Consider the following 27,463-nt stretch of genomic DNA (forward strand, 5'->3'; position numbering starts at 1 on the left):
TATTCACTTGCCAGAATGGCTTGAAAATTAAATAATTAATATTCAGTTAATGTAACCAATAATACTTAAAAGAATTATTTACTAATTTTTTTATAGCATCTACTGTATATTTTACATGCAAAGACATAGCATTAACACTGCAACATCATCTTGGCTCCATTTAAATAAATTCTAAAAGTTAGACACTTCAAACCAATTGATTAAACCAAATGGGTTAAACCATACCTTTGATATACAGTACCATGGTTTAAATGGAACAAAGACTATTGGGTTTTTATTCTATGTTTTTTTTTTAGTTTATATTATTACCAGAAGATTTTAATGATTTATAGCAGGTTTCCACCACTACTGAAACTACAAGGACAGCAACACTGTGAAATTTTAAATTTGGATTTAAAGCCATGATGTAGTACATGGATATACAACTTAGTTCCTAATTTGGTTACTTTTGTAAAACTACATTTTGAAGTTATGTACCCAGATAAAAGTTAATTCCCGCTACCTTTCTTTTAACTTTGTGTTACAGTTACTCATCGTTTGTGAACAGAAGCCAATCTCTTATCATTAGTAGTACTGTAATCTCCCACTGTGCAAGGTGAGGATACGTGTATGTGAGTGTGTGCACGTGTGTGTGGAGGGGAAGTGTAATTCATTATTTTCAAGCAATAGTGGCAACCTTTAGCATGCCACAGCTATGAAAAAGTATCAGCAATGTCATGAATGGAAGTACTAACATTTGTGAAATGATCTATGTGGATTGTGTGTATACTTATGGTGAAAAAATATAAAACCTTAATCAGATTACCTGTATCATTTTGTAAGAGAGGGTTACTTAATGGCACACTGACAAAAATGTCAGCAAAACTGGTTGGTAAGCTCTCCTCATAATCCTTAATGAACTAATAATTTGAACAAAATATATTATAACCTCATATTGATTTAAGTCACACATGTAATTTAATTTTACCGGTGAGAAAAAAACATTATAAATTAACATCTGAATTTGTCAATACTGGTACTGCATTTAATAAAATTAAACTTTCAGGATTTTTTCCATGACACATGATTTAGTAAAAAAGTAAATGGTATTCCTAGGTAATTTATGAGATTATTAACATTTACCAAAGATTTTATATATCGATTATTTCTGAACTAAGGCAAGCTACAACATTCACTCATAATTTTTTTATCCACACATCTGTTTCCCATCTAGGTAGTAGGTTGACAGACAGCAACCACCCAGGGAGGTACTACCGTCCTGCCAAGTGAGTGTAAAACGAAAGCCTGTAATTGTTTTACATGGTGGTAGGATTGCTGGTGTCCTTTTTTCTGTCTCAAACATGCAAGATTTCAGGTACATCTTGCTACTTCTACTTACACTTAGGTCACACTACACATACATGTACAAGCATATATATACACATCCCTCTGGGTTTTCTGCTATTTTCTTTCTAGTTCTTGTTCTTTTTATTTCCTCTTATCTCCATGGGGAAGTGGAACAGAATTCTTCCTCCGTAACCCATGCATGTTGTAAGAGGCGACTAAAATGCCGGGAGCAAGGGGCTAGTAACCCCTTCTCCTGTATAAATTACTAAATTTGAAAAGAGAAACTTTTGTTTTCCTTTTTGGGCCACCCTGCCTCGATGGGATGCGGCTGGTTTGTTGAAAGAAGAAAGAAGAATCTGTTTCCCCCCAAGAAGAGACCATACACTCTTATTCATTCAATCACCTTCTTTCCAGAAGTGTGTTTATATCAGAATCAGATTACCCTCTGACTACAATATCCCCACCCCATCTTCCCAATGCAGGAACTGCCCTTTCCACCGCCATGATCCAGGTCCAGCTAACCAGTTTTCCCTGAATCCCTTCATAAAAACATGCCCATTATAAACCACTTATCTCCAATCACTCTTAATACATTCACACAAGCCTGCTGGATGCTCAAGTCCCTAATACTCATTTTTTTTTTTTCACCTCTCCCTTTAATTAACTGTTCCTAGGAAATGTGAACAATTATGACATTATCTGTAGTGACACCATTCATACCTATACACCTTCAGTAGTATGCAAATTTAATTGGGACAGGAGTAAATTTTGTTGGATTATGTATTAGTAGATAAAAGACTGTTGAGTAGACTTCAGGATGTACATGTTTATCGAGGGGCCACAGATATATCAGATCACTTTCTAGTTGTAGCTACACTGAGAGTAAAAGGTAGATGGGATACAAGGAGAATAGAAGCATCAGGGAAGAGAGAGGTGAAGGTTTATAAACTAAAAGAGGAGGCAGTTAGGGTAAGATATAAACAGCTATTGGAGGATAGATGGGCTAATGAGAGCATAGGCAATGGGGTCGAAGAGGAATGGGGTAGGTTTAAAAATGTAGTGTTAGAGTGTTCAGCAGAAGTTTGTGGTTACAGGAAAGTGGGTGCAGGAGGGAAGAGGAGCGATTGGTGGAATGATGATGTAAAGAGAGTAGTAAGGGAGAAAAAGTTAGCATATGAGAAGTTTTTACAAAGTAGAAGTGATGCAAGGAGGGAAGAGTATATGGAGAAAAAGAGAGAGGTTAAGAGAGTGGTGAAGCAATGTAAAAAGAGAGCAAATGAGAGAGTGGGTGAGCTGTTATCAACAAATTTTGTTGAAAATAAGAAAAAGTTTTGGAGTGAGATTAACAAGTTAAGGAAGCCTAGAGAACAAATGGATTTGTCAGTTAAAAATAGGAGAGGAGAGTTATTAAATGGAGAGTTAGAGGTATTGGGAAGATGGAGGGAATATTTTGAGGAATTGTTAAATGTTGATGAAGATAGGGAAGCTGTGATTTCGTGTATAGGGCAAGGAGGAATAACATCTTGTAGGAGTGAGGAAGAGCCAGTTGTGAGTGTGGGGGAAGTTCGTGAGGCAGTAGGTAAAATGAAAGGGGGTAAGGCAGCCGGGATTGATGGGATAAAGATAGAAATGTTAAAAGCAGGTGGGGATATAGTTTTGGAGTGGTTGGTGCAATTATTTAATAAATGTATGGAAGAGGGTAAGGTACCTAGGGATTGGCAGAGAGCATGCATAGTTCCTTTGTATAAAGGCAAAGGGGATAAAAGAGAGTGCAAAAATTATAGGGGGATAAGTCTGTTGAGTGTACCTGGTAAAGTGTATGGTAGAGTTATAATTGAAAGAATTAAGAGTAAGACGGAGAATAGGATAGCAGATGAACAAGGAGGCTTTAGGAAAGGTAGGGGGTGTGTGGACCAGGTGTTTACAGTGAAACATATAAGTGAACAGTATTTAGATAAGGCTAAAGAGGTCTTTGTGGCATTTATGGATTTGGAAAAGGCGTATGACAGGGTGGATAGGGGGGCAATGTGGCAGATGTTGCAAGTGTATGGTGTAGGAGGTAGGTTACTGAAAGCAGTGAAGAGTTTTTACGAGGATAGTGAGGCTCAAGTTAGAGTATGTAGAAAAGAGGGAAATTTTTTCCCAGTAAAAGTAGGCCTTAGACAAGGATGTGTGATGTCACCGTGGTTGTTTAATATATTTATAGATGGGGTTGTAAGAGAAGTAAATGCGAGGGTCTTGGCAAGAGGCGTGGAGTTAAAAGATAAAGAATCACACACAGGGTGGGAGTTGTCACAGCTGCTCTTTGCTGATGACACTGTGCTCTTGGGAGATTCTGAAGAGAAGCTGCAGAGATTGGTGGATGAATTTGGTAGGGTGTGCAAAAGAAGAAAATTAAAGGTGAATACAGGAAAGAGTAAGGTTATGAGGATAACAAAAAGATTAGGTGATGAAAGATTGAATATCAGATTGGAGGGAGAGAGTATGGAGGAGGTGAACGTATTCAGATATTTGGGAGTGGACGTGTCAGCGGATGGGTCTATGAAAGATGAGGTGAATCATAGAATTGATGAGGGAAAAAGAGTGAGTGGTGCACTTAGGAGTCTGTGGAGACAGAGAACTTTGTCCTTGGAGGCAAAGAGGGGAATGTATGAGAGTATAGTTTTACCAACGCTCTTATATGGGTGTGAAGCATGGGTGATGAATGTTGCAGCGAGGAGAAGGCTGGAGGTAGTGGAGATGTCATGTCTGAGGGCAATGTGTGGTGTGAATATAATGCAGAGAATTCGTAGTTTGGAAGTTAGGAGGAGGTGCGGGATTACCAAAACTGTTGTCCAGAGGGCTGAGGAAGGGTTGTTGAGGTGGTTCGGACATGTAGAGAGAATGGAGCGAAACAGAATAACTTCAAGAGTGTATCAGTCTGTAGTGGAAGGAAGGCGGGGTAGGGGTCGGCCTAGGAAGGGTTGGAGGGAGGGGGTAAAGGAGGTTTTGTGTGCGAGGGGCTTGGACTTCCAGCAGGCGTGCGTGAGCGTGTTTGGTAGGAGTGAATGGAGACAAATGGTTTTTAATACTTGACGTGCTGTTGGAGTGTGAGCAAAGTAACATTTATGAAGGGATTCAGGGAAACCGGCAGGCCGGACTTGAGTCCTGGAGATGGGAAGTACAGTGCCTGCACTCTGAAGGAGGGGTGTTAATGTTGCAGTTTAAAAACTGTAGTGTAAAGCACCCTTCTGGCAAGACAGTGATGGAGTGAATGATGGTGAAAGTTTTTCTTTTTCGGGCCACCCTGCCTTGGTGGGAATCGGCCAGTGTGATAATAAAAAAAAAAATAATAAAAAATATAGGTTTTGTGTGAGGGGCTTGGACTTTCAGCAAACGTGCGTGAACATGTCAGATAGGAGCAAATAGAGACAAATGGTTTTTAGGACTTGACGTGCTGTTGGAGTGTAAGCAAGGTAACATATAATTAATTAAGAAGGGATTCAGAAAAACCAGCAGGCCGGACTTGATTCCTGGAGATGGGAAGTACAGTGCCGGCACTCTAAAGGAGTGTTAATGTTGCAGTTTTATAACTAGTGTAAGCATGCCTCTGGCAAGACAGTAATGGAGTGAATGATGATGAAAGTTTTTTCTTTTTTTGGGCCACCTTGTCTTGGTGGGAGGCAGCTGATGCGTTAATAAAAAAAATAATGTTTTAGTCTCCGGCTTAATTAATGTACCTTTCACCTTTGCTATACCTTTAATGAGTTTCGAGTGTCTTTCTACTTCCGGAGCCCGGCCATGGGACAACCTCGTCTGGGGCTAACCTGGTCAACCAGGCTGTTGCTGCCCCACATATCCATCACAGATAGTTTGCTACCAGCGACTCGTCAGTGCTACAACAGTGTTGTCCTGTAAGGCTATTTCTGCAAGCATGCTATGTGAGTGAATGTGGTTCACCAAGTTCTCCCCTTCAATTCATAATTACTGCTAAAATTCATGAAGGATGTTACACCTACGAAGCATGCAAGTATTGTAGCTCCTAGAAAACATGCTGATTTGAGTATCAGACAGTCTACCAAAAATCTGAGCCTAACAAAATCAACTATTGGTCAGATTCTGAAGATAGCTGACAACACTGGTGATTGTGGAGTGCTGTGTCAGGGAAGATGTAAAAGAAAACACAAGACAATACCTCATGATGACAGGGTTATCATAAGAAATAGTGTGAAGTATCCCAAGGAAACCAGCACAAATGTTGATTCTTCAACTGTTCGGCAAAAGCTCCTTGAAGTTGGCAGAACTGCCAGAAAGCTGGTAAAGAAACAATTACTGACTACTGCTATGAAGAAAAAAATGGCTGGGGTGGACACTCAATCATAAGGGATGGACAACAGATGAATGAAGAAAAATTATGTTTTCAGATCTGGTGCATTTTGAAATACATCGGTACTGATCAGTAGTAGTGAGACAGCAAAGGCAAACCTCTTTGGAATGGACACATTCAACAAGTGCCAAAATACCAACCAAAGATGTTTTAGGGTAGTTTTACTGCTCAAGGCCGTGGATGACTTGTTATTGTTGAGGGAACGATGAACAGTGACAAATACAAGGCAATCCTATTGTGGACAGACTTTCCTAATGGAGAAGGCATTTTTCATCAGGATCTTGCTCCATGCCACACTTCCAGAAAAATGCTGACATTCTTCGAAGAGAGTGGGTTAAGCATTCTAGATTAGCCTGGAAACTCTCCTGACCTCAACCTATTTGAGAATCTATGGGTAATAACCAAATGCAGGATTGCAAAACAGGACTGTTCAACTATGGAGAAGCTAATTGCTGCTGTTATCAGGACCTGGTACCACAACAAAGAACTTGACAAAATGTGTTCAACATTGGTCGATTCTATGCCAAAGCATGCAGCAGTGCTTTTAAAACCAAAGAGTAGTCATATTTCTTATTATTAATTAGGAGTGGTTTAGATGAGTTGTTAACTTCATGCCATAACATACATGTTATACTCAGACTAGTTTTAAACATTTAAAAATAAAATAACAATGTGGAGAAAAACAAGATGACTAGACAGGCATGTAAATCTAGGGAGGAGGGTGGGGGGGTAGGGGGCCATCCTTGGAAAGGTTGGAGGGAGGAAGGGGTAAAGGAGGTTTTGAATGCTAGGGGGCTTGGATATGTAGTAGGCTTGTTTGAGTGTATTAGATAGGAGTGAGTGGAGGCATGTGGTTCTTATGATTTGACATGCTGTTGGAGTGTTAGCAAGGTAACATTTATGAAGGTATACAGGGACACCAGTTAGCCAGACTTCAGTACTGGAGATGGGAAGTACAATGCCTGGACTCCGAAGGAGGGGTGGGGATACTATGGTTTGGAGAGTAAACTGAAGTGTGATGTCATAACACTTTTGGCAAGACATAAAAGTGTTTCCTTTGTCAGGTCACACTATTTCAGTGGGAGACGGCCAGTGTTAAAGACAGTTGTCACTCAGATTGGAATAAAATTGAATACAAGATAACCCATTATATAACCCTAATACATCTAGATAATTTCCAGCAAAATTTGTTAGTATTTTTACTTCAACATAGCTGGAAATAACCCTCTTAAGTGTAAAAAAAAAATAAACAAAAATTTACTTAACCAACACAATTTCAAGGTATGAAATATATAAATATTAACAAAAGTCAACCTAACAATACCTGGGTCACATGCCAACCTAAAACTGGAACAGACAGCACTCGTTGTAGCTCTCCATTCTTGGCTGTTGCTTCAGTATGATCAACTTCCTTTTGCTTGTTCTTGGACACTTCACCACCACATCCCACTACCCACTGCAGCTGAGACAGGCTCTCTGAGCGGCGGCCAGTGTTGGTCAGCCTGGCACTCCCTGGCCCTGCTAGAATGGCAGAGTCATCTGCTAGAGGATCAGAGTCGTGTGGAGCAGATACCAGGGATACCTAAGAGAGAAATAAAATCTAGAACCTTTTGTATTTTCTTTTAAAATTTAGTCAAATAAAATGCAAATAAGTACCAACCTTAACCATGTCTGTATGAAACTGGAGAATAAGTTTAAATCTATTTTAAACATAAGCCATCAACAAGAGATCTAATTATCCATAATCATTACGTATTGTGGGGAAGAGTTAAGTCCATTGGGTCAGACAATATTTCTGCACAAGGAGATAATCAGGTGCAATCCAAAGAAAGAAGAGTAGCCCGAATTCTTTTAAAGAAGCGCTCTTCAGTGATCTCCAGGAACCTTTTCCCTTCCTTTGATGGCTGATGAAAGGAAGGTTATCAAAGTATACGGCCAAGACACTGCAGTGCCATGATGGGTGTATCAGTAACTGAAGATTTTTACACTTTAAAAGTGCATAATTGTATTAGAAGAATGATTTCTGCGTAAGCCATAAAAGGCAACTAATTTTTAAGGCTGGGATGCTTGAATGTGTATGTGTGAGAACCACTGATGTACCTTTGATGAGTTCCGAGAGTTTTTCTACTCCCAGAGCCAGGCCATGGGCCAAGGCTGTGTAAGTCATGAAAAGAAGCTGGATGTCCTTGCTCTAAGTGAAATAAAACTTAAAGGGTTAGGAGAATTTAAGTGGGGAGGAGTAAATGAGAGTTCAATTGGGTGTATCTGAGACAATCAGAGCTAAAAAGTGGATAGTGATAATATTAACCCTTTCAAGGTCCCTGCTGTAGTACAATGGCTCTGAGCTCAGGGTCTGTGCCATAATACTGTGCGATGAGCTCAGCTCACTCAAATGATCTGTAAGTGGTAAATCTGGGCCTAGATATGAGAGAATGCGTCTATGTGGTGAATGTGCACAATACAGTGGACCCCCGCATAACGATCACCTCCGAATGCGACCAATTATGTAAGTGTATTTATGTAAGTGCGTTTGTACGTGTATGTTTGGGGGTCTGAAATGGACTAATCTACTTCACAATATTCCTTATTGGAACAAATTCGGTCAGTACTGGCACCTGAACATACTTCTGGAGTGAAAAAATATCGTTAACCGGGGGTCCACTGTATAAAAAAATCCTGCCCCACCTAGTGCATGATGGGGAAAAAACTGTGTACTTGTATTTGGTTTAAAATTTGCAGTGTATTTTTGGATGTTTTTTTTGATAGAATGGAAGATATATTACAGAAATAGAGATGATTTTGATCAGTTTCAGAACTTTCAGTAGCTTTAAATTGAGCTCAAAGTTCGATTTTGCCAATATTCCAGAGAACACAAATTACTTCACTCATCCAATATATATCAACTGGTCGGTCTAATACATATTCACTGACATTATTTATACAATTTTTACAATAATGCAAAAGTCAGCATAACAGTAAATCTTCCATTTTTTGTGTGAATAAAAATTCAAAATGGTAAGTAACTAATGGACAGAGGAAAAGTTTCAGTGCCAGGAATGTCTGCATTGTTTATTCTGGACCCTATTTTTAAATTGGCCTTTTTTTTAATTTTGTGTGAAACTGGCCAAATTACTGATTTCTGATAACATTAGGTAGTTGAAATAGTTAATTGGGTGGTTTCTTGTACTCAATCGACAGAATGGAAGGCATACTAGCAAAAAAGCTAAGAGTTTGGTCAATTGGAACAATAGAATTGGTCTAAAATAGGACTTAGAGTGGGCAAAATTGCTAAAGCATAAATATCACCAAGACTGCTAACTTTGCAAAAGCGTAATTCCACAAGTTTTCCACCAAATTTTGTACTTTTGTGGTGTCATTACCTTTGGAAAAAGATTATCATTTCATAGGATTTTCTTTTTTTTTAATTCTTGGATCCTGTGGACATGTTTCTGATCCATGATCTGGACTCTCAAAAGGGTTAAATAATCAGCTAGGGAAGGGGATGAGGGGATTTACCTTTAATGAGTTTTGTGAATCTTTTTACTCACAGAGCCCAACTATGGGTCAGGTTCATCTGGTACTAGCCCGGTCAACCAGGCTGGGGAGGGTTATAGGAGTGAAAAAATTCAATAATTTTGTGAATTAAAATAAGGGTGAGATGTGAAAAGTAGGTTATATTAAATGTTTATGCATCTGGGTAAAAAATGTTCAGAGACAGAGAGACATCTTTGGAAGATGTTAAGCAAGTTTTTAGAAAGCTTTGAACCAAGTGAGAAAATAATTGTGGGGGAATTAAATGCTGAACTGGGAGAAACTGTTGCAGAGGACTTAATAGGTAAGTTAGGAGTACCAGGGGTAAATGATAATAGAGCCTCTTAATCTATGTACAGAAATAGGTTTGGTAATAGATAATGCATATTTTAAGAAAAAAGGAGATAACTAAGTAAATGAGATATGATACAAAGTATAATGACAGCAGTTTGTTAGACAATGTATTAGTAAATAAAAGGTTGGTGGGTAGACTACAGGATGTGCACGCTTGTAAAGAGGTGACAAATATATCACATTATTAGTGGTGAGAATAAGGTAGATGGGGTACATGGAGAATGTCATCAGTGAGTAAGAAAGAAGTGAAAGTTAATAAATTAAAGGAGATATAAAGTTAGGGTAAGATTTGAGCCATTACTGGGAGAAAAATGGGCTAGAGAGTGAGTATAGGTAATAAGGAAGGGATCAATGAGGTGTGGGTAGATTTAAGAATGAAGTGTTAAGAGTGAGCAGTAGAAGTTTGTGGGTATAGAAGGTTGGATACAGGAGGGAAGAGAAACAACTGATGGAATGATGAGGTAAAGTGGGTGGTAAGGGAGAAAAAATTAGCATAAGAGAAGTATTTACAGTGTAGAAGTGATGTGGGAAGGGTGGAGTATTCAGAGAGTAAAGGAAAGGCTAAAAAAGTGGAGAGAGAGTTCAAAAGGAGAGCCAAACAATAAGAATGAGTGGGTGAAGTTTTACCATCAAATTTTGATGAGAAGAAGAAAGTTTTGAAATCAAGAGGATGAGAAAGCCTAGGCCTAGGGCCATTATCAGATGGGGAGGTGGAGGTATTGGGAAGACAGAAGAAATATTCCAGGTTACCTGGAGGGTATTCCAAGGGTCAAGGCCCCCAAAGCTTGGTTCCTGACCAGGCTGAATGCTCATGAAGAAAAAGGCAGTGATTTCATGCATTGGAAAGAGGTATACTATCTCGTAGAAATGAGGTAGAGCCAGATGTGAATGTAGGGGATGTTCATGAGGCAGTAGGTAGAATGAGTAGAGGCAAAGCATATGGGATAGATGAGACTAAGACAGAAATGTTAAAAGCAGGTGGGAATATAGTTTTGAAAAGGCCAATGCATTTCTTCATTACATGTACGAAAGGTGGGGAAGGTACCTAGGGACTGGCAGAAAGCATGTACAGTTCCACTGTATATGTGAGAAAAAGGGATAAAGGAGAGCATATGAATTATAAGTGAATAAGCCTACTGAGCATACCGGGCAAGATGTTATTTTTTTTTAATTAACACATCGGCCTTCCCCCACCAAGGCAGGGTGGCCGGAAAAAGAAAAACTTTCATCATCATTCACTCCATCATTGTCTTGCCAGAGGCGCACTTACACTAAGTAAGTTATAAAATTGCAACATTAACACCCCTCCTGTAGATTTATTAATGAAAAAATTAAAAGGTAAAACAGTAGGACTGCAGATGAACAGAGAGGTTTTAGGAAGGGTAGGGGATATGAAGACCAAGTGTTTACAGTAGAGTATATAAGCAAACAGTATTTAGGTAAAGATAAGGAGTCTTTGTTACATCTACAGATTTAGAAAAGGCATAAGATAGGATGGATGGATAGGGGAGCAGTGTGGCAAATGTATAGAATAAACAGTTGGTTATTAAAAGAGGCAGAGTTTTAATCTGGCTACAGAGGCACTCAGGTTAGAGTATATAGCAGAGATGGGGATTATTTTCCAGTAAATGGTGTGTTTAGACAGGAATGTGACATCATGGTTATTTAACATTTATGGTTGGGGCTGTAAAAGAAACGAATGTTTGTTAGGGTGTTGGGGAGAGCTGTGGAATTAAAATATAATGAATTTGATACAAAGGAGTTGTCACGACTGCTTTTCTGCCAGTGACACAGTCCTTTTGGGAGAGTATGAAGAGAAGATGCAAAGGTTGGTAGACTAATATGGAAGGGTAGGTAAAATGAAATAAAAAGTGAGCATCAGAAAGAGCAGGGTAATGACCATAACAAAAAAGCTAGGAAATGAGAGATTGGATACCAGAGTGGAAGGAGGGAGCATGGAGAGAGTAAATGTAATTAGATATTCGGGAGTGGACTTGTTGGCAGGTGGGACTATGAAAGATGAAGTGAACCACAGAATTGACAAGACAGGGGATAAAAGGGGAGTGGGATATCAAGGCATGTGGAGACAAAAAGGGAAGTATCAGAGGTGGAAAAGTACTGTGCCTACACTCTGAAGGAGGAGTGGGGATGTTGTAGCTCAGAGAGTCATCCAAGCTGTGATGTCAAGATTTTTGGCAAAACAGTGATTGAATGAATGATGGTGAAAGTGTTTCTACTTCTTTTGGGTTACCCTTCCTTGGAGGAAATGGCTGGTGTGTTAAAAATAGGTTTTAAGTTCATATTGTCAAAGAAATGGTATCTTATTAATCATAAGTTACCTCAGCTCTCTCACTTAATAGCCTAAAAACTCTAGTTTATTCACTATGGCCGAATAGTCATTTTGGTGTACAGTACCAGCATATAACACTGTATTATATAACTAAGTATATTAAAAATTACATAGGAACCTGCAAATGCCATAACAAAAAATGGGCAACCAAAATCTGAGTAGTATTATACAGTGGACCCCTGGTATTCGATATTAATCCGTTCCTGAGAGCTTATCGAATACTGAAAATATCGAAAAGCGAATCAATTTTCCCCATAAGAAATAATGGAAATCAAATTAATCCGTGCAAGACACCTAAAAGTATGAAAAAAAATATTTTACCACATGAAATATTAAGTTTAATGCAATAGAATAATTACAATAACAATAGAATAATTGACACTTACCTTTAATGAAGATCTGGTGATGATTGATGGGATGGGAGGAGGGGAGAGTGTGGATGGTGTTAGTGTTTAGAAGGGGAATCCCCTTCCATTAGGACTTGAGGTAGCAAGTCCTTTTCCGGGGTTACTTCCCTTCTTTTAATGCCACTAGGACCAGCTTCAGAGTCACTGGACCTCTGTCGCACAACAAATCTGTCCATAGAGCTCTGTTCCTCCCGTTCCTTTACGATTTGTCTAAAATGGGCCACAACATTGTCATTGTAATAGTCACCAGCACGGCTTGCAATAGCTGTGTTAGGGTGATTTTCATCCATAAAGGTTTGCAGTTCAACCAACTGTGCACACATTTCCTTAATTTTTGAAGTAGGCACAATGGATTCCACAAATGGCATAGGCTTCTCAGGGTTAGCCCCAAACCCTTCAAAATCTTTCTTAATTTCCATACTAATTCTCACTCTTTTTACCACAGGTTGGGGCCCATGGTGACTTATTTTGCAGAAACAAGCACCAAAAACAGTGATAATATGGAATGTACCGAATGTATCCTTAGATGCGCGCACACTGGCTGGCTTGTAAACACTGGCACACACGGGGCAGTTCAGGCCACACGTGGACACATCTCGTACAAATCGTATCGAATACCGGGTTTTCAATTGGATACCGAGGCAAAATTTTTGCTTTAAAATGCATCAAATACCGGATTTATCGAATACCGATGCCATCGAATACCGGGGGTCCACTGTACTGTCTATTAAAGATTCAATAGGTCTGGAGATAAGTATACTCGGGCAATTCAAGAATGCCACATCTGGGTACCACACATGTGGAACATTTTATGAATGAGAACACCTGGCATCAGGATGGACTGCAAGGACTGAATTGAAACCAGTCACAGGTATACCTACCTAGAAAGAAGAATTAACAGAAAAGGCTTGTACTGTGCTAGTAATTATAAACACAAAGTCACATTTATTAGATGATGTGGGAGGAAACAGATAGGTATGATTTTTTTGGAAAGAGCATCAAAGAGAACAAGAGGCTGCAATTTCAAACTGAAGAGGTTCAGAAAAACGAAGTACACCTGCCATCCGACTTACGACCACTCGACTTACGACCATGTTTTTTATGCCAAATTTCTGGGAAATAAACAACTATTTGTGTTGTACACAGTGTTTATCCTAAACCTTACAGTATAAAATACAGTACTAACAGCATAAAAAGTAAAGTAAAACATGAAATACCAAAATAAAACAATAAAATAAAGTCATTACAAAAATGTTTTGTCGATATTCAGTAGTAAAGTTCGACTTATGACCATTTCGACTTACGACCAGTTGCTCGGAACCGAACTCGGTCATAAGTCGGATGGTAGGTGTACATACTACTCAAACAGTGGTATTGTACATCTGAAATTTGATCCAACAGGAGGTAGAACATGCCACATCAGGAATTTACTATCTATACACTAATTTAAGATGGGAAGCCATGAACATGAGCAATTGTTAGAAAATTATTTTTGAGTTATATACAGTACTGTACCATCTCTTAATTACTAACCTAACAATTTTCAATGTATATTAATTTTCACATTATACAATACTATTGTATAGAACTTACCTCTTTTGCTCCCAAGAACTTAATTGCAGAACGAAGAAGTCTGACCCGTGCTTTAGAATCCAACGTGGGAAGATGAGCATTAAGAATAACAGAGAGAACTGTCACATCCTCTTTAGGGTGACATCCAGCTTCATGAGATAAAGTGGTACCTGCAACGTTAAATCATATCATATACTGTGTGCAAGAAATTGTGGGTAAGATATAGATAGCATTTACCCCTGAACTGAAAAATATACAGCACCCCACCCTTCAAGGAGGGAAAGAGTGCACTGATGCTGGTGAAGAGCTCTTGATCAAAGGAATTTAAACTACCCTCCTAGTCCTTAAATCTGATTATCCATGTTACTGCCCAGGCACTGCATGACCTTCTAGATTTAGCGTTTCTGAATACTCATAATCAATATATCGTATTTTGCAGTTTATTAGACATTTTTTTTTTATAAAATATCTCCAAAAACCACCCTGCGTCCTATAAACTGAAGGTCATTGATGAGAGCTATAAGTCTGGGGTGTGAGGTGGGCTGTAGCTCTCCCAGTTATATCCAATGCCAAGCCACTGAAACTAAAACAAGTCCAGTGTTTCAAAATTAGAGTACAGAATGATGAAAACAGTGATTTTTCTGGTTTTGAGATGCTTTTGCTGGCGTTTGCTAATGGTGCTATAGAAACACACCTCTCGTAGCTGAAACTATGTTTTTGTCACATGTTGAGTGGTGTTTGTGACTGTAGTGTTTTAACCAACCCATAAATCAAATTAATTTTGTGTTAGAATTAACATACCATGTACTGGTAAATCTTACTTAATGTAAATTTAATGCTTGTGATGAATTTGTAAGATTGATGAGGATTTCAAGCTGAAATAAGGTGTTCTGGTGATCACTAGGCCTATCGTATGTTTTTTTTTTTTTTTTCAACAAGTCGGCTGTCTCCCACCGAGGCAGGGTGACCCAAAAAAGAAATAAAATCCCCAAAAAGAAAATACTTTCATCATCATTCAACACTTTCACCACACTCGCACATTATCACTGTTTTTGCAGAGGTGCTCAGAATACAACAGTTTAGAAGCATACACATATAAAGATACACAACATATCCCTCCAAACTGCCAATATGTTTTCACCTACCCATAAATCGAACATAACCCTATTTCTGCATGTAAAATTACCATAGGTTTCAGTGGAGTAAATAAATAAATCAATAAATAAAGTTTATTTCTTTGTAAAGGTTACAATGTGTAATTACAATTTTGATTTGCTAAGTACAAAGATAGCCACTATCATGCCAAGGCATTTTGGGCAAACTAATCCTAATACATAGTAAATAATTAAAACTAGATAAGATAACGGTGCATAGTAACTATACTTAAAACTAAACAAGGAATAGTGGTTAGCTGTTTTATAATCTTATTTAAACTTAGTACAAAATCTAATTTGCAAGTAATGGTGCAGGTGGTAATATTTTATGGAATGGCAGAATTAAAAGCCAGGAGGTCACATGATAAGACTAATTAGCAGATGTTTTGGTAGATTTGGTTAATATTGAGAAACAAAATGATTTTATGGACTGGCAGAATTTAGAGCCTAGAGGTCCCATGATGAAACTAGTTAGCAGATGTTTGGTTGATTTGGTTAATATTGTGAGAAAAGATGATTTTTTAGCTAAGTCCTAAATTTATAAGCTGTCTGGGGATCCTTGACCTGTTCCAGTAGCGAGTTCCAGACCTTCGGGCCTATTATGTGTATAGCGTTCTTGCATAGTGAGAGTCTGACTCGAGGGATGTTGAAAAGTGCCTTATGCCTTGTATTGTGACTGTGCATTCTGTTGTGACTGTCAAGTAGTAGTTTTAGGGGAGGGTTTACAGTGGAGTTTAAAGTTCTGTATATGTAGTAGGCACAATAATAAGAGTGTAAGTCTTGTATATTTAGCCAGTTGAGTCTTTTGAAAAGTGATGGGGTGTGCTGTCTAGCACAAGAGCTGGTTATCACCTGCACAGCAGCTTTTTGTTGGATTATTAAGGGTCTAAGGTGGTTGGCAGTGGGTTGAGCCCCAGGCACAAATACCATGTCTAAGGTGGTTGGCAGTGGGTTGAGCCCCAGGCACAAATACCATAGGTGAGGTAAAGATATATTAGAGAGTGGTACAGGGTAAGGAGAGTCGTTTGTGGTACATAGTATCGTATCTTGGAGAGGATTCCTACTGATTTGGAAATTTTCTTGGCTATGTGATGGGTATGGGACTGAAATTTAAGATTACAGTAAGGAGAAGACCTAGAAATTTGCCTTCCGTGTGTCTTGATATAGGGGAACCATTTAACAGTATGTCGAGTTGAATATTTTAGGCTCTGTTGTCAAACAGCATGAAGTATGTTTTATCTATGTTGAGAGTGGGTTTGTTGGTCGTCATTCAAGCATATATCTTTAGCAGTTCACTGTTTACAGTGTTTCCAAGCACAGCTGGGTCTGAATGGGAGTAGACATATGTAGTGTCATCTGCGAATAGAACTGGTTTAAGGAGTTGGGATGCATTGGGGAGATCATTGATGTAGATGAGAAAGAGGAGTGGGCCTAGGACACTACCCTCAGGTACTCCTACAGCTACAGGTTGGATAGTGGAGTTGACTCCATTTGCATGTACATACTGGTGTCTGTCGTTAAGATAGGATTTTAGGTAGTCAAGAGAATGCTCTCTTATGCCGTAAAGATTCAGTTTGAGGTACAAGAGATTGTGGTCAACTGTGTCAAATGCTTTTCGTAGGTCGATAAAGAGCCCCAGAGGATATTTATTTTTATCGAGAACTGTGTATATTAGGTCAAGCATTTGTATAATAGCATCACTCATACTTGTTTTTGGTCTAAACCCAAACTGGCATGGGTTAAGTATATTGTTGGATGTAAGGTAGGAGTAAAGTTGCTTGTGTATTATTTTTTTCAAATATCTTGGAGAGTAAGGGCAAGTTTGATATAGGTCTGTAATTGTTCAAATCAGTTGGATCTCCTCCTTTGTGGATTGGGGTGACCCTTGCTGTCTTGAGTATAGATGGGAAGGTTGAGGATGCTACAGATTTGTTAAACATTGTTGCAATAATGGGTGACAGTTCTGGTGCAGCTTTTTTATATATGAATGGCGGCAAGTTATCTAGACCACCTGATTTGTTCTTTAATGATTTAATGACGAGTGAGACTTCAGTGGGAATAGGTGGAGCTAGAAATAGAGTATTTGGATAGTTGCCAGTGAGGTACTCACTCGGTTAGGTATTTGAGCTAGGAATTTGACTTGCTACCTTTGATCCTACAGTACAGAACAAGACATTAAATCTGTCGGCTGTGTCTATAGGTTGCATGTGAGGTTCATCTGGTTTAAAGTCTCTCTCTCTATTTCCAGTCGGTTTCCTTGAGCCCAAAATTTTGGAGAGGGTTTGCCAGGTACTTTTCATGTCACCTTTCATTTCACTAAATCTATTTTCATAATACTGTACGTACATTTGTTTTGATTTACGTATTAGTTTTGCGAGTATTGATGTGTATCTTTTAGTAAATTCTTTAATAATTAAGCCTAATCTGAACTGTTTTTCAATTTGGTGTTTTTTATTAATAGATTTGAGAATACTTTTTGTTAGCCATGGGCTGTTTAGCCTCTTTTCTGTGATCTGTTTCGTTTTGATTGGGCAATGTTTGTTACAGAGGTTTAGGGTTTTATGTAAAAAAATTTTGATATATTTATTGATATTATTACTGTCATATAGCTCTCTCTGCCAATCAATGGCACTTAGTGCTAGTTTTAGGTTATTTATCGATGTCTCATCATGCAGGCGAAATGAGATCTTTCTTGTTTCTTGAGGCAGTTTAGGTAAGTTGGTTATGAGAAAGGTAGGGTAGTGGTCTGTAGTGTTGTCTGTGATTATACCTGCTTGTAGTGGGGATATCATGTTGGTCCAGATATGGTCAAGTAATGAGGCACTTGTCTCAGAGATTCTTGTTGGCTTTGTTATCGAGGGTAGCAACAAGCTGTTGTTCATAGCATTTGTGAAATCAGCTACTGGAGGGTCAGTTGCTTGGATAAGGTTGATGTTGAAGTCTCCTGCTAGTATCAGATGGTGTTTATTCAACTCTGACTCAATTATCATGTTTCTAAGGTTACTGCTAAAAGTGTAAGTACTATTTGAGTGTGGTAGTCTGTAGACTGCACCAACTGTTATAGGTTTCTTAAATGTTCTTGATGTAAATTTAGCTATTATATATTCACTGTTTTTGTCCCATACATTAGTTGATTTCATACATTCTAGTTCATCAGATTAATAGATGGCAGTGCCTCCTCCTGATTGGTCAGGCCTGCAGTTATGTATGGCTGTGTAACAAGGTATGGTAAATACCTGCTTGTGAAACTATTTGATAAAGCAGAAAAGGGATGTTAGGAACAGGGGAATAACTAACATCAATGGAATGCAAAACTGAGAAAGAAATATAATGTTATAACTTTCATTTGAAAAATACTGGAGGGACTGTTTTCACATTTGGACACTAATTCATTATGATTGTGGGAGACATGGTAGATGGTGCAAAATACCCAATAATAAAAAACTAGAGGTGCAGTAAGCAAGCCTGAAGAAAAATCAGTATGCCTAAAAGGCATAGGCCTTTTTAAATATTCCCTGTTCAAGTACAGTGGTACCTTGGTATATGTCCGCTTTGGAATAAGTCCAACTTGGTATACGTGTTGTTTGGATGCGAAAATTTTTGCTTGGTAGACTACTTTAAAGCCACGACTGCCCACTAGAATCAGAAGGAGGAGCACAAGACTAAGATGGATGCACTCTCTTCAGGCTTGAAAGAGGAGATAGAGGAAGCTGCTACTTCATTAATCAAGGAAATCTTTGCCAAATGTATGGACATCAAAAACTTTGCAGAGAAGTACCACCCCAACAAAGCCCTAACAAGCTGTAATACCACTGTCTGGAATGACCAGACAATGTCACATTTCCAAAACATCCAGAGGAGAAGGCAGAAGCAGAGTTCTTTGGACAGATTTTTAGTAAAAGTCAAACCTGGTGAGCTTCAACAAGGTCCAAATAGGGAAAAGAGACAGAAAAGAGAAGGGGACTCCCCTTCCAAACAATAACATTTCCTCCTCCTCCCTTCTCAGCACTATCCTAGTAGGCACTCAACTCTTTTTCAGCAAAGTGAGGCTAAATTTGCATTATTTCATCTAATTCTTTTGTATTTATGAATGTATTTTAGTATTATGCAGTGTTTAAATTACTTTATACCAATAACAATAGGATTTTTTTTCATGGGAACGGATTAATTGTTTTCCTATATTTCTTATGGAAAAATTTGTTAGGTATATGTCCTGTTTGGTATAAGTCCAAGGTTCTGGAATGGATTAAGGACATATACCAAGGTACCACTGTATTAGGAAAACTACCAAGAGACCCCTATTGTCACAAGGAAACTTGGTTAAGTGGTTAAGTCCTCTCAGCAATTTCTGATGAACCGTCTTGTAATCAGTCATGAAACCATACCTTTGATATATAAGTCTGACGAGTTTTGAGAGTCTGCACTCTCAGCGCCCAGCCATGGGCCAGGCTCATCTGGTGCTCTATAACACAATTGCAAACAAATCACAGAATGGGTGGGGGCTTGAGCCAATGGTAGGTGAGTTCTAAAACTCACAGGCCAAGGCCAATGCACTAACCAAGCCTCACCTGTTCTATGATTTCTTCACCCTGTAGTGCCTGTGTTGGACTGCATGCTGTGAGCACCAATAGCCTAACTTATCAAACTCACAAGGCAGCTATTAACCCTTTCAGGGTCGCCAGGCTGTCTCCGAGACTTGTTCTCAGGGTCATCAAATTTTCAAAAAAAATTATTTTGTCTTATGAAAAGATAGAGAATCTTTTCCCGATCATAATGACACCAAAAGTATGAAATTTGATGGAAAACTTACGGAATTATGCTCTCGCGAAGTTAGCGGTCTCGACAATGTTTACACATCAGCGATTTTGCCCACTTTGAGCCCTATTGTCGGCCAATTCCAGTGTACTAGTCGACAAAAATCATAACTATTTCACTAGAACTCCATTTTTTCTATCGAATGAGCACAAGAAACCACCCATTTACCGATTTCAACCATCCAATACAGTGGTCAGAATTTAACAATTTTGCCAATTTCACACAAATTTCAAAAGATGCAAATTTCCAAATAGGGTCCAGAATAAACAAGAAAGACATTCCTGGCACTAAAATAACATTTCCTCTGTTCATTAGTCATGTCCCCATGCCCCTATTACATTCTTTTGCTTTCCACTTTGAATCTTTATTCTCACAAAAAATAGAAGATTTACTGTTATGCAGACTACTGCATTAGTGTAGAAATGGTATAAATAATATAGGCGCACTTGTGAAAGAATGTTAGACTCACCAGTTGACGTGTATTGGACACGTGGCATGATTTGTTTACTTTTGAACTTTGATAAAAATTGAACATTTCTGCTACTTTGAGCTCAATTTCAAGGTACTTTTCATTGTAAAACCCGTCAAAATCATCTCACTTTCTGTAATATGTCTTCCGTTCTATAAATTGAGACCAGGAAAACTAGAATACAACAATAAATACCATACGAAAATGCAGTGCAAAGTTGCTGTTTTAATCCAAAAACACGGTCAGTTTTTTTTTTTCTCATTACGCACTGTGTGCTGCAGAATTTTTTTTTTATACTACGCACACTGACCACATAGACCCATTCTTTCATATGTAAGCCTACCAGCTTTCTCTCACTAGATTTGAGGGCGCTAGAATTTAGGCGTATTAGTATGTCAAAAACCCTGGTGCGTAAGCCGTACTAGTACATCGGAAACCCTGAAAGGGTTAACAGCAGGATAGGCAGACAGACTGGTCGACAGGTAAATAAAATGCCGCTGTAGATGGAAAATACTAACATATAATATTTCAGAATTTTTGTAATGTACTCCGGTTCATGTCCATAGTCCACAAATTTCAATTAAACTTTCATTCATTTAAAGACAGTAAATATATTTTTCATGGCTGTGCAGCAGGAGGTACAATTTGAAAGCTTTTAACTAATTTAAATAATTTAAATGTTTGCATAAATGCAGGTGGTGTTCTTTGCACATTTATTAGGTAACCAATTTAACTATTATTAGAGGGAGCTGTAAATATACACAATATTGCAGTATTTTAGTATAGAGATTACTATAAGTATTCTTTAAAATTTTGTTTGTAATAAATTATTTACCTGTTAATGGTTCCATGGATCATTACGTGACCCCCAATGGCCCAGTTCTGGGCCAAGCCAAATCAGTCAGGCTACTGATGTTAGCAGTTCACAGTTCAACAGAATTGTGAGCTGCTAACATCAGAATGAAGCGCAGAATGACCTACCTACCAATATGTAAACAAGATGTGCAGGATAACCCATCTGGTTTTAAGTAAATATAGGAAAGTGCAAAATAACTCTCTAATCATACTTGTGGAAAATATTTAATATTTCAAATAAACTTATTGTACAGTGGAACCTTGGTTTTCGTTTGCCCTGGTTTTCGACAACTTTTTTCGTCAAAATTTTCTCCCAGTTTTTGTTCATCGCCTCGGTTTTTGTCGAGTTGACTGTGGTCTGCCATACTGAACGTGTCCGCCTTCCCACGCCCACACCAAGGATCCCACGTTCTGAGTCAGTCTGAATTTGTTTCTTGTCAAGTGAGCATTACCCTGCGGGTTCATCCGAAACATTTCATAATAATCCATTGTTTTTTGTGCTTGTTTATTGAGTGCGACTGATAAATAAGCCACCATGGGGGCCAAAGAAAGTTCCGAGTGCCAGCCTTTTGATAAAGAAGGCAAGAAACACGATAGAATTCAAGAAAGAACTCATAGCAAAGTACGAAAGTGGAATGAGTTCAAAAGTTTTGTGAAGGTAGTAGTGGTTGTGATGGTGGTAGTGGTTGTGATGATGGTAGAAGGTGGTAGTGATTGTGGTTGAGAGTGGTAGGGATGGTGGTAGAGATAACCTCTCCTTCCTCTACCCTCCTCACCGTCTTCCATATGCCAATAAGTGTCTTCAATAAAGGTAAAAAGTGATGTTAAATGTTCATTTATCCATTTCATTAGTCCTTTATATTTATTTCTCACTGTTTTCTGTATGTAAAACTATAGCTATTCTCTATAAAATGTATTTTTGTTAATACTTTTGGGTGTTTGGAACAGATTAATTCTATTTACATTATTTGTTATGGAAAATATTGCTTCAATTTTCATCGAATTTGGTTTTCGTCAGACTTTCTGGAACAAATTAATGACGAAAACCAAGGTTCCACTGTATAAGTATATTATAAAAATATTCCCTATAATACAAAGGAAGCAGCAATGAGCATGTCTATGTGATTTAGCACATAAATGCCTATGTGACTTTGAAGATTAAATAAAATACTATTTCAATTTACCCAACTGGGAAAACTGATAAGTGAAATAGTGTATAAAATTGTTGTTTATTGCCTACCTGTGTGTTATTCAACAATAACTTTGATGACTTTCCAGAGTTTTTCTACTGGAGCCCAGCCACGGGCTAAGCACCTCAGAGTTATGCTGAGGGGTCTGACTGTAGGTCTATATATACCTGACTGAGAAGAGATGTGTTGAGTTTTAAGAGGACTCCAATGGTAAAAAAAAAAAAAAAATTGATAAACAATGGTAGGCAGATTAAAAGAAGCATGGCTTGTAAGGGAGAGATGACTTCTCAGATCCTTGGTTCACTTTGCCAGAACTAAAGTTTTCAGTTTCAATTAACACTCAATCAGCTAAGTATAGTACTGTACTGTACTTTACACAGAAAGGTGGAGTGCTCTTGTTTGTGATAAACACTAGCTTATTAGACAAAGCATTATGTGATAAACAAGATCCTCACAAGGGGAATTTAATCTTACAATTGTGAATAATGTACAGTACGTATATGATTAGTGGCTGAAAAATGCCCTATTAAGTTTTATACAGTTGACCCTTTAATGATTTATCTTTTATAACTTGAAATATTTGGGTACATATCTACATGTGAAATGCAGTGGACCCTCGACATTCGATATTAATCCGTTCCTGAGAGCTCATCGAATGTCGAAAATATCGAAAGTCGAATTAATTTTCACCATAAGAAATAATGGAAATCAAATTAATCCGTGCAAGACGCCCAAAAGTATGAAAAAAAGAATTTTACCACATGAAATATTAAGTTTAATGCAATAGAATAATTACGAAACAACAATAACAATAGATTAATAACAATAGAATAATTGACACTTACCTTTAATGAAGATCTGGTGATGATTGATGGGATGGGAGGAGGGGAGAGTGTGGATGGTGTTAGTGTTTTAGGCCTTGAGATATCAAGTCTTTTTCCAGGGTTACTTCCCTTCTTCTTTTAACGCACTCCACTTTCGTACTTTTCAATTATCTCTTTCTTCATTTCAATAGTCATTAGCACCTTTTTTCTCGAAGGGTTGGCACTAGAAGCTTTCTTGGGGCCCATGGTTACTTATTTTGCAGAAACAAGCACCAAAAACAGTGATAATATGGAATGTACCGAATGTATCCTTAGATGTGCGCACACTGGCTGGCTTGTAAACACTGGCACACACGGGGCAGTTCAGGCCACACATGGACACGTCTCGTATGAATTGTATCGAATGTCGGGTTTTCCATCGAATGTCGAGGTGAAATTTTTTGCATTAAAATGCATCGAATATCGGATTTATCGAATGTTGATGCCATCGAATGTCGGGGGTCCACTGTATATGTATATGTAAACCATCTTTAATACATATAATTATCTTTTCTAAACTGAAACAATCATTTTTACATTAAAATGTAATATGATGAGTAGTCTGGGGACCACAGATGTTGATACAGTGGACCCCCGGTTATCAGCCGGTTTGGTTATCGGCCAACTCAGTTAACGGCGGGTTTTTCAGCGCCCAGTTATCAGCCGTTTTGGACGCATCCATCCACCAGCTGGGGCAGCTTGCGCTTCAGTTTGGTTTGTCTACCGGTGGCTGAGGAAGCTTCTGCTAATACATCCAAATATTTCGCTTGTTTACCATTGTTTTTAGTGGTTTTTCTTGCAGTGCAACTGTGAAATAAGTAAGGATGGCTCCAAAGAAAGTTCCTAGTAAAGTTCCTGTGGTAAAGAAGTGAGAAACACCATGGATTTGAGCGTGAAGTGATAGAATAGTTTGAGAATGGTATGAAGGTGATGGAACTTGCCAGGATATACAGCAAGAATAAATCAACAATTACATCCATCCTGGCAAAGAAAGAACAAATCAAAGATGCTAATGTTGCAAAAGGAGTAACTTTTCTAACTAATCAAAGGCCACCAATAATGGAAGCAATGGAAAAGTTATTATTATTGTGGATTAAGGAAAAAGAATTAGTGGGAGACAGTGTTGTGGAGTCGATCATTTGTGAGAAGGCAAAGCAATTGCATGAGGATCTTGCAAAGAAAATGCCTGGAATAAGTGCTGCAGTTTGTGAATTTAGGGCCAGCAAAGGATGGTTTGATGGATTTAAGATGCATAGTGGCATACACAGTGTTTAACCCTTTGAGGGTCGACAGGCCCTCTCCGAAACTCGTTCTCAGGGTCGGCCAAATTTAAAAAAAAAAAAATTATTTTCTCTTATGAAAAGATAGAGAATCTTTTCCCGATCATAAAGACACCAAAAGTTTGAAATTTTATAGAAAACTTAAGGAATTATGCTCTCGCAAAGTTAGCGGTCTCAGCGATGTTTACGCATCGGCGATTTTGCCCACTTTGAGCCCCATTTTCGGCCAATTTCACTGTACTAGTCGACAAAAAACATGAATATTTCGCTAGAACTCCATTTTTTCTATCGAATGAGTGCAAGAAACCACCCATTTATGAAATTCAACTATCCACTACAGTGGTCAGAATTTAGCAATTTTGCCAATTTCACACAAATTTCAAAAGATGCCAATTTCCGAATAGGGTCCAGAATAAACAAGAAAGACATTCCTGGCACTAAAATGACATTTCCTCTAGTCATTAGTCACGTCTCAAGGCCCCTCTTATATTCTTTTGCTTTCCACTTTGAATTTTTATTTTCACAAAAAATATAAGATTTACTGTTATGCAGACTACTGCATTAGTGTAAAAAATGGTATAAATATTATTGGTGCACTTGTGAAAGAATATTAGACTCACCAGTTGACGTGTATTGCACGCTTGGCATGATTTGTTTACTTTTGAAGTTTGGTAAAAATCGAACATTTCTGCTACTTTGAGCTCAACTTCAAGGCACCTTTCATTGTAAAACCAGTCAAAATCATCTCAATTTCTGTAATATGTCTTCCATTCTATAAAATGAGACCAAGAAAACTAGAATACAACAATAAAAACCATACGAAAATACACTGCAAAGTCGCTGATTTATTCCAAAAAAATGGTCAAAGTTTTTTTTTTTCTCATTATGCACTGTGTGCTGCAGGATTTTTTTTAGACTGTGCACACTGACCACATAGACCCATTCTTTCATATGAAGGCCTACCAGCTTTCTCCCACTAGATTTGAGGCCGCTAGAATTTATGAGTACTAGTACGTCAAAAACCCCTACGCGTAAGACGTACTAGTACGACCAAAACCCTCAAAGGGTTAAGGTATGGTGAGGCTGCAAGTTCTGACAAATGTGCAGCTGAAAATTATGTTCCCACTTCAGGGAAATCTTAAAGAGATGCCAGAAACAGAGCACTCTGGACAGTTATTTTGTGAGACATGGGTCCAGTGACTCTCAAGCTGGTCCTAGTGGCAATAAAAGACAGAAGGGAGGTAACCCCAGAGAAGGCTTTGATACCTCAAGTCTTTATGGAGAGGGATTCCCCTTCCAAACACTAACTCCTCCCTCTTTCCTCCTCCCTATCTTCTAGAAGCCAGCATTAGCCTTCAATAAAGGTATATAATACTTACATAATTGTTAAAAAAATTATTTTTTTTGTGAATATTTTTGTTTGAAACGGATTAATTGTAGTGTATTTCCATTAATTCTTATGGGAAATATTAATTCGGTTATCGGCCATTTCGGTTATCGGCCGACCTTCTGGAACGGATTACGGCTGATAACTTGGGGTCCACTGTACAATGTTCTGTTACTGTACCCACAGCACCCCTGCTTATTTTACATTCCCACCCAGTACGGTGGACCCTCGCCTAACGAACGCATCGCAAAGCGTTAAATCCGCCTAGCGATACATTTTAACGCAAAAATTTTGCCTCGGCTATCGCTAAAAAACTAGCTCGACGCAATTTGTTCAAGACGCATCCACGTGCGGTCTGAGCCCGCCTCACTTGTTCCGTGGGTGCCAGTGTTTACAAGCCAGCCACTGCGGTCGTTTCCAAGCATACAATCGGAACATTTCATATTATCACAGCCTTTTTAGTGATTGCACCTGCAAAATAAGTCACCATGGGCCCCAAGAAAGCTTCTAGTGCCAACCCTACAGCAAAAAGAGTGAGAATTACTATGGATATGAAGAAAGAGATCATTGCTAAGTATGAAAGTGGAGTGCGTGTCTCTGAGCGGGCCAGGTTGTACACAAAACCCCAATCAACCATCGCTACTATTGTGGCCAAGAAAACGGCAATCAAGGAAGCTGTTCTTGCCAAAGGTGCAACTTTGTTTTCGAAACAGAGATCGCAAGTGATAGAAGATGTTGAGAGACTGTTATTGGTGTGGATAAACGAAAAACAGATAGCAGGAGATAGCATCTCTCAAGCGATCATATGTGAAAAGGCTAGGAAGTTGCATGATGATTTAATTAGAAAAATGCCTGCAACTAGTGATGATGTGAGTGAATTTAAGGCCAGCTAAGGTTGGTTTGAGAGATTTAAGACTCGTAGTGGCATACATAGTATGATAAGGCATGGTGAGGCTGCCAGTTCGGACCACAAAGTGGCTGAAAAATATGTGCAGGAATTCAAGGAGTACATAGACAGTGAAGGACTGAAACCTGAACAAGTATTTAATTGTGACGAAACAGGCCTGTTTTGGAAGAAAATGCCAAACAGGACGTACATTACTCAGGAGGAAAAGGCACTCCCAGGACATAAGCCTATGAAAGACAGGCTTACTCTGTTGATGTGTGCCAATGCTAGTGGTGATTGCAAAGTGAAGCCTTTATTGGTGTATCACTCTGAAACTCCCAGAGTGTTCAGGAAAAACAATGTCCTCAAGGCTAATTTGTGTGTGCTGTGGAGGGCAAACAGTAAGGCATGGGTCACTAGGGACTTTTTCTATGACTGGTTACACCATGCATTTGCCCCCACTGTGAAAAATTACCTAATTGAAAAGAAATTAGACCTTAAGTGCCTCCTGGTATTAGACAATGCTCCTGGTCATCCTTCAGACGTGGCAGAGCGACTTTCTGCGGAAATGAGCTTCATTAAGGTCAAGTTTTTGCCTCCTAATACCACTCCTCTCCTACAGCCCATGGACCAGCAGGTCATTTCCAACTTCAAGAAA

General features: G+C 38.6%; 1 protein-coding gene across 1 annotated transcript in view; it reads right to left on the bottom strand.

Moving 5' to 3' along the window:
- Positions 1-27,463, bottom strand: part of Dg (Dystroglycan) — a 388,752-nt gene that overhangs the window by 31,974 nt on the left and 329,315 nt on the right. The window contains exons 4-5 of the mRNA XM_053774045.2: positions 13,928-14,076; positions 7,017-7,274 (exon numbers count right to left, since the gene is read on the bottom strand). Coding sequence (XP_053630020.1) covers positions 7,017-7,274; positions 13,928-14,076 — 407 coding nt within the window. The remainder of the gene's footprint in view (positions 1-7,016; positions 7,275-13,927; positions 14,077-27,463) is intronic.

This window comes from Cherax quadricarinatus, chromosome 7 (genome assembly GCF_038502225.1).
Source record: "Cherax quadricarinatus isolate ZL_2023a chromosome 7, ASM3850222v1, whole genome shotgun sequence".
Taxonomy (NCBI): Eukaryota; Metazoa; Arthropoda; class Malacostraca; order Decapoda; family Parastacidae; genus Cherax; species Cherax quadricarinatus.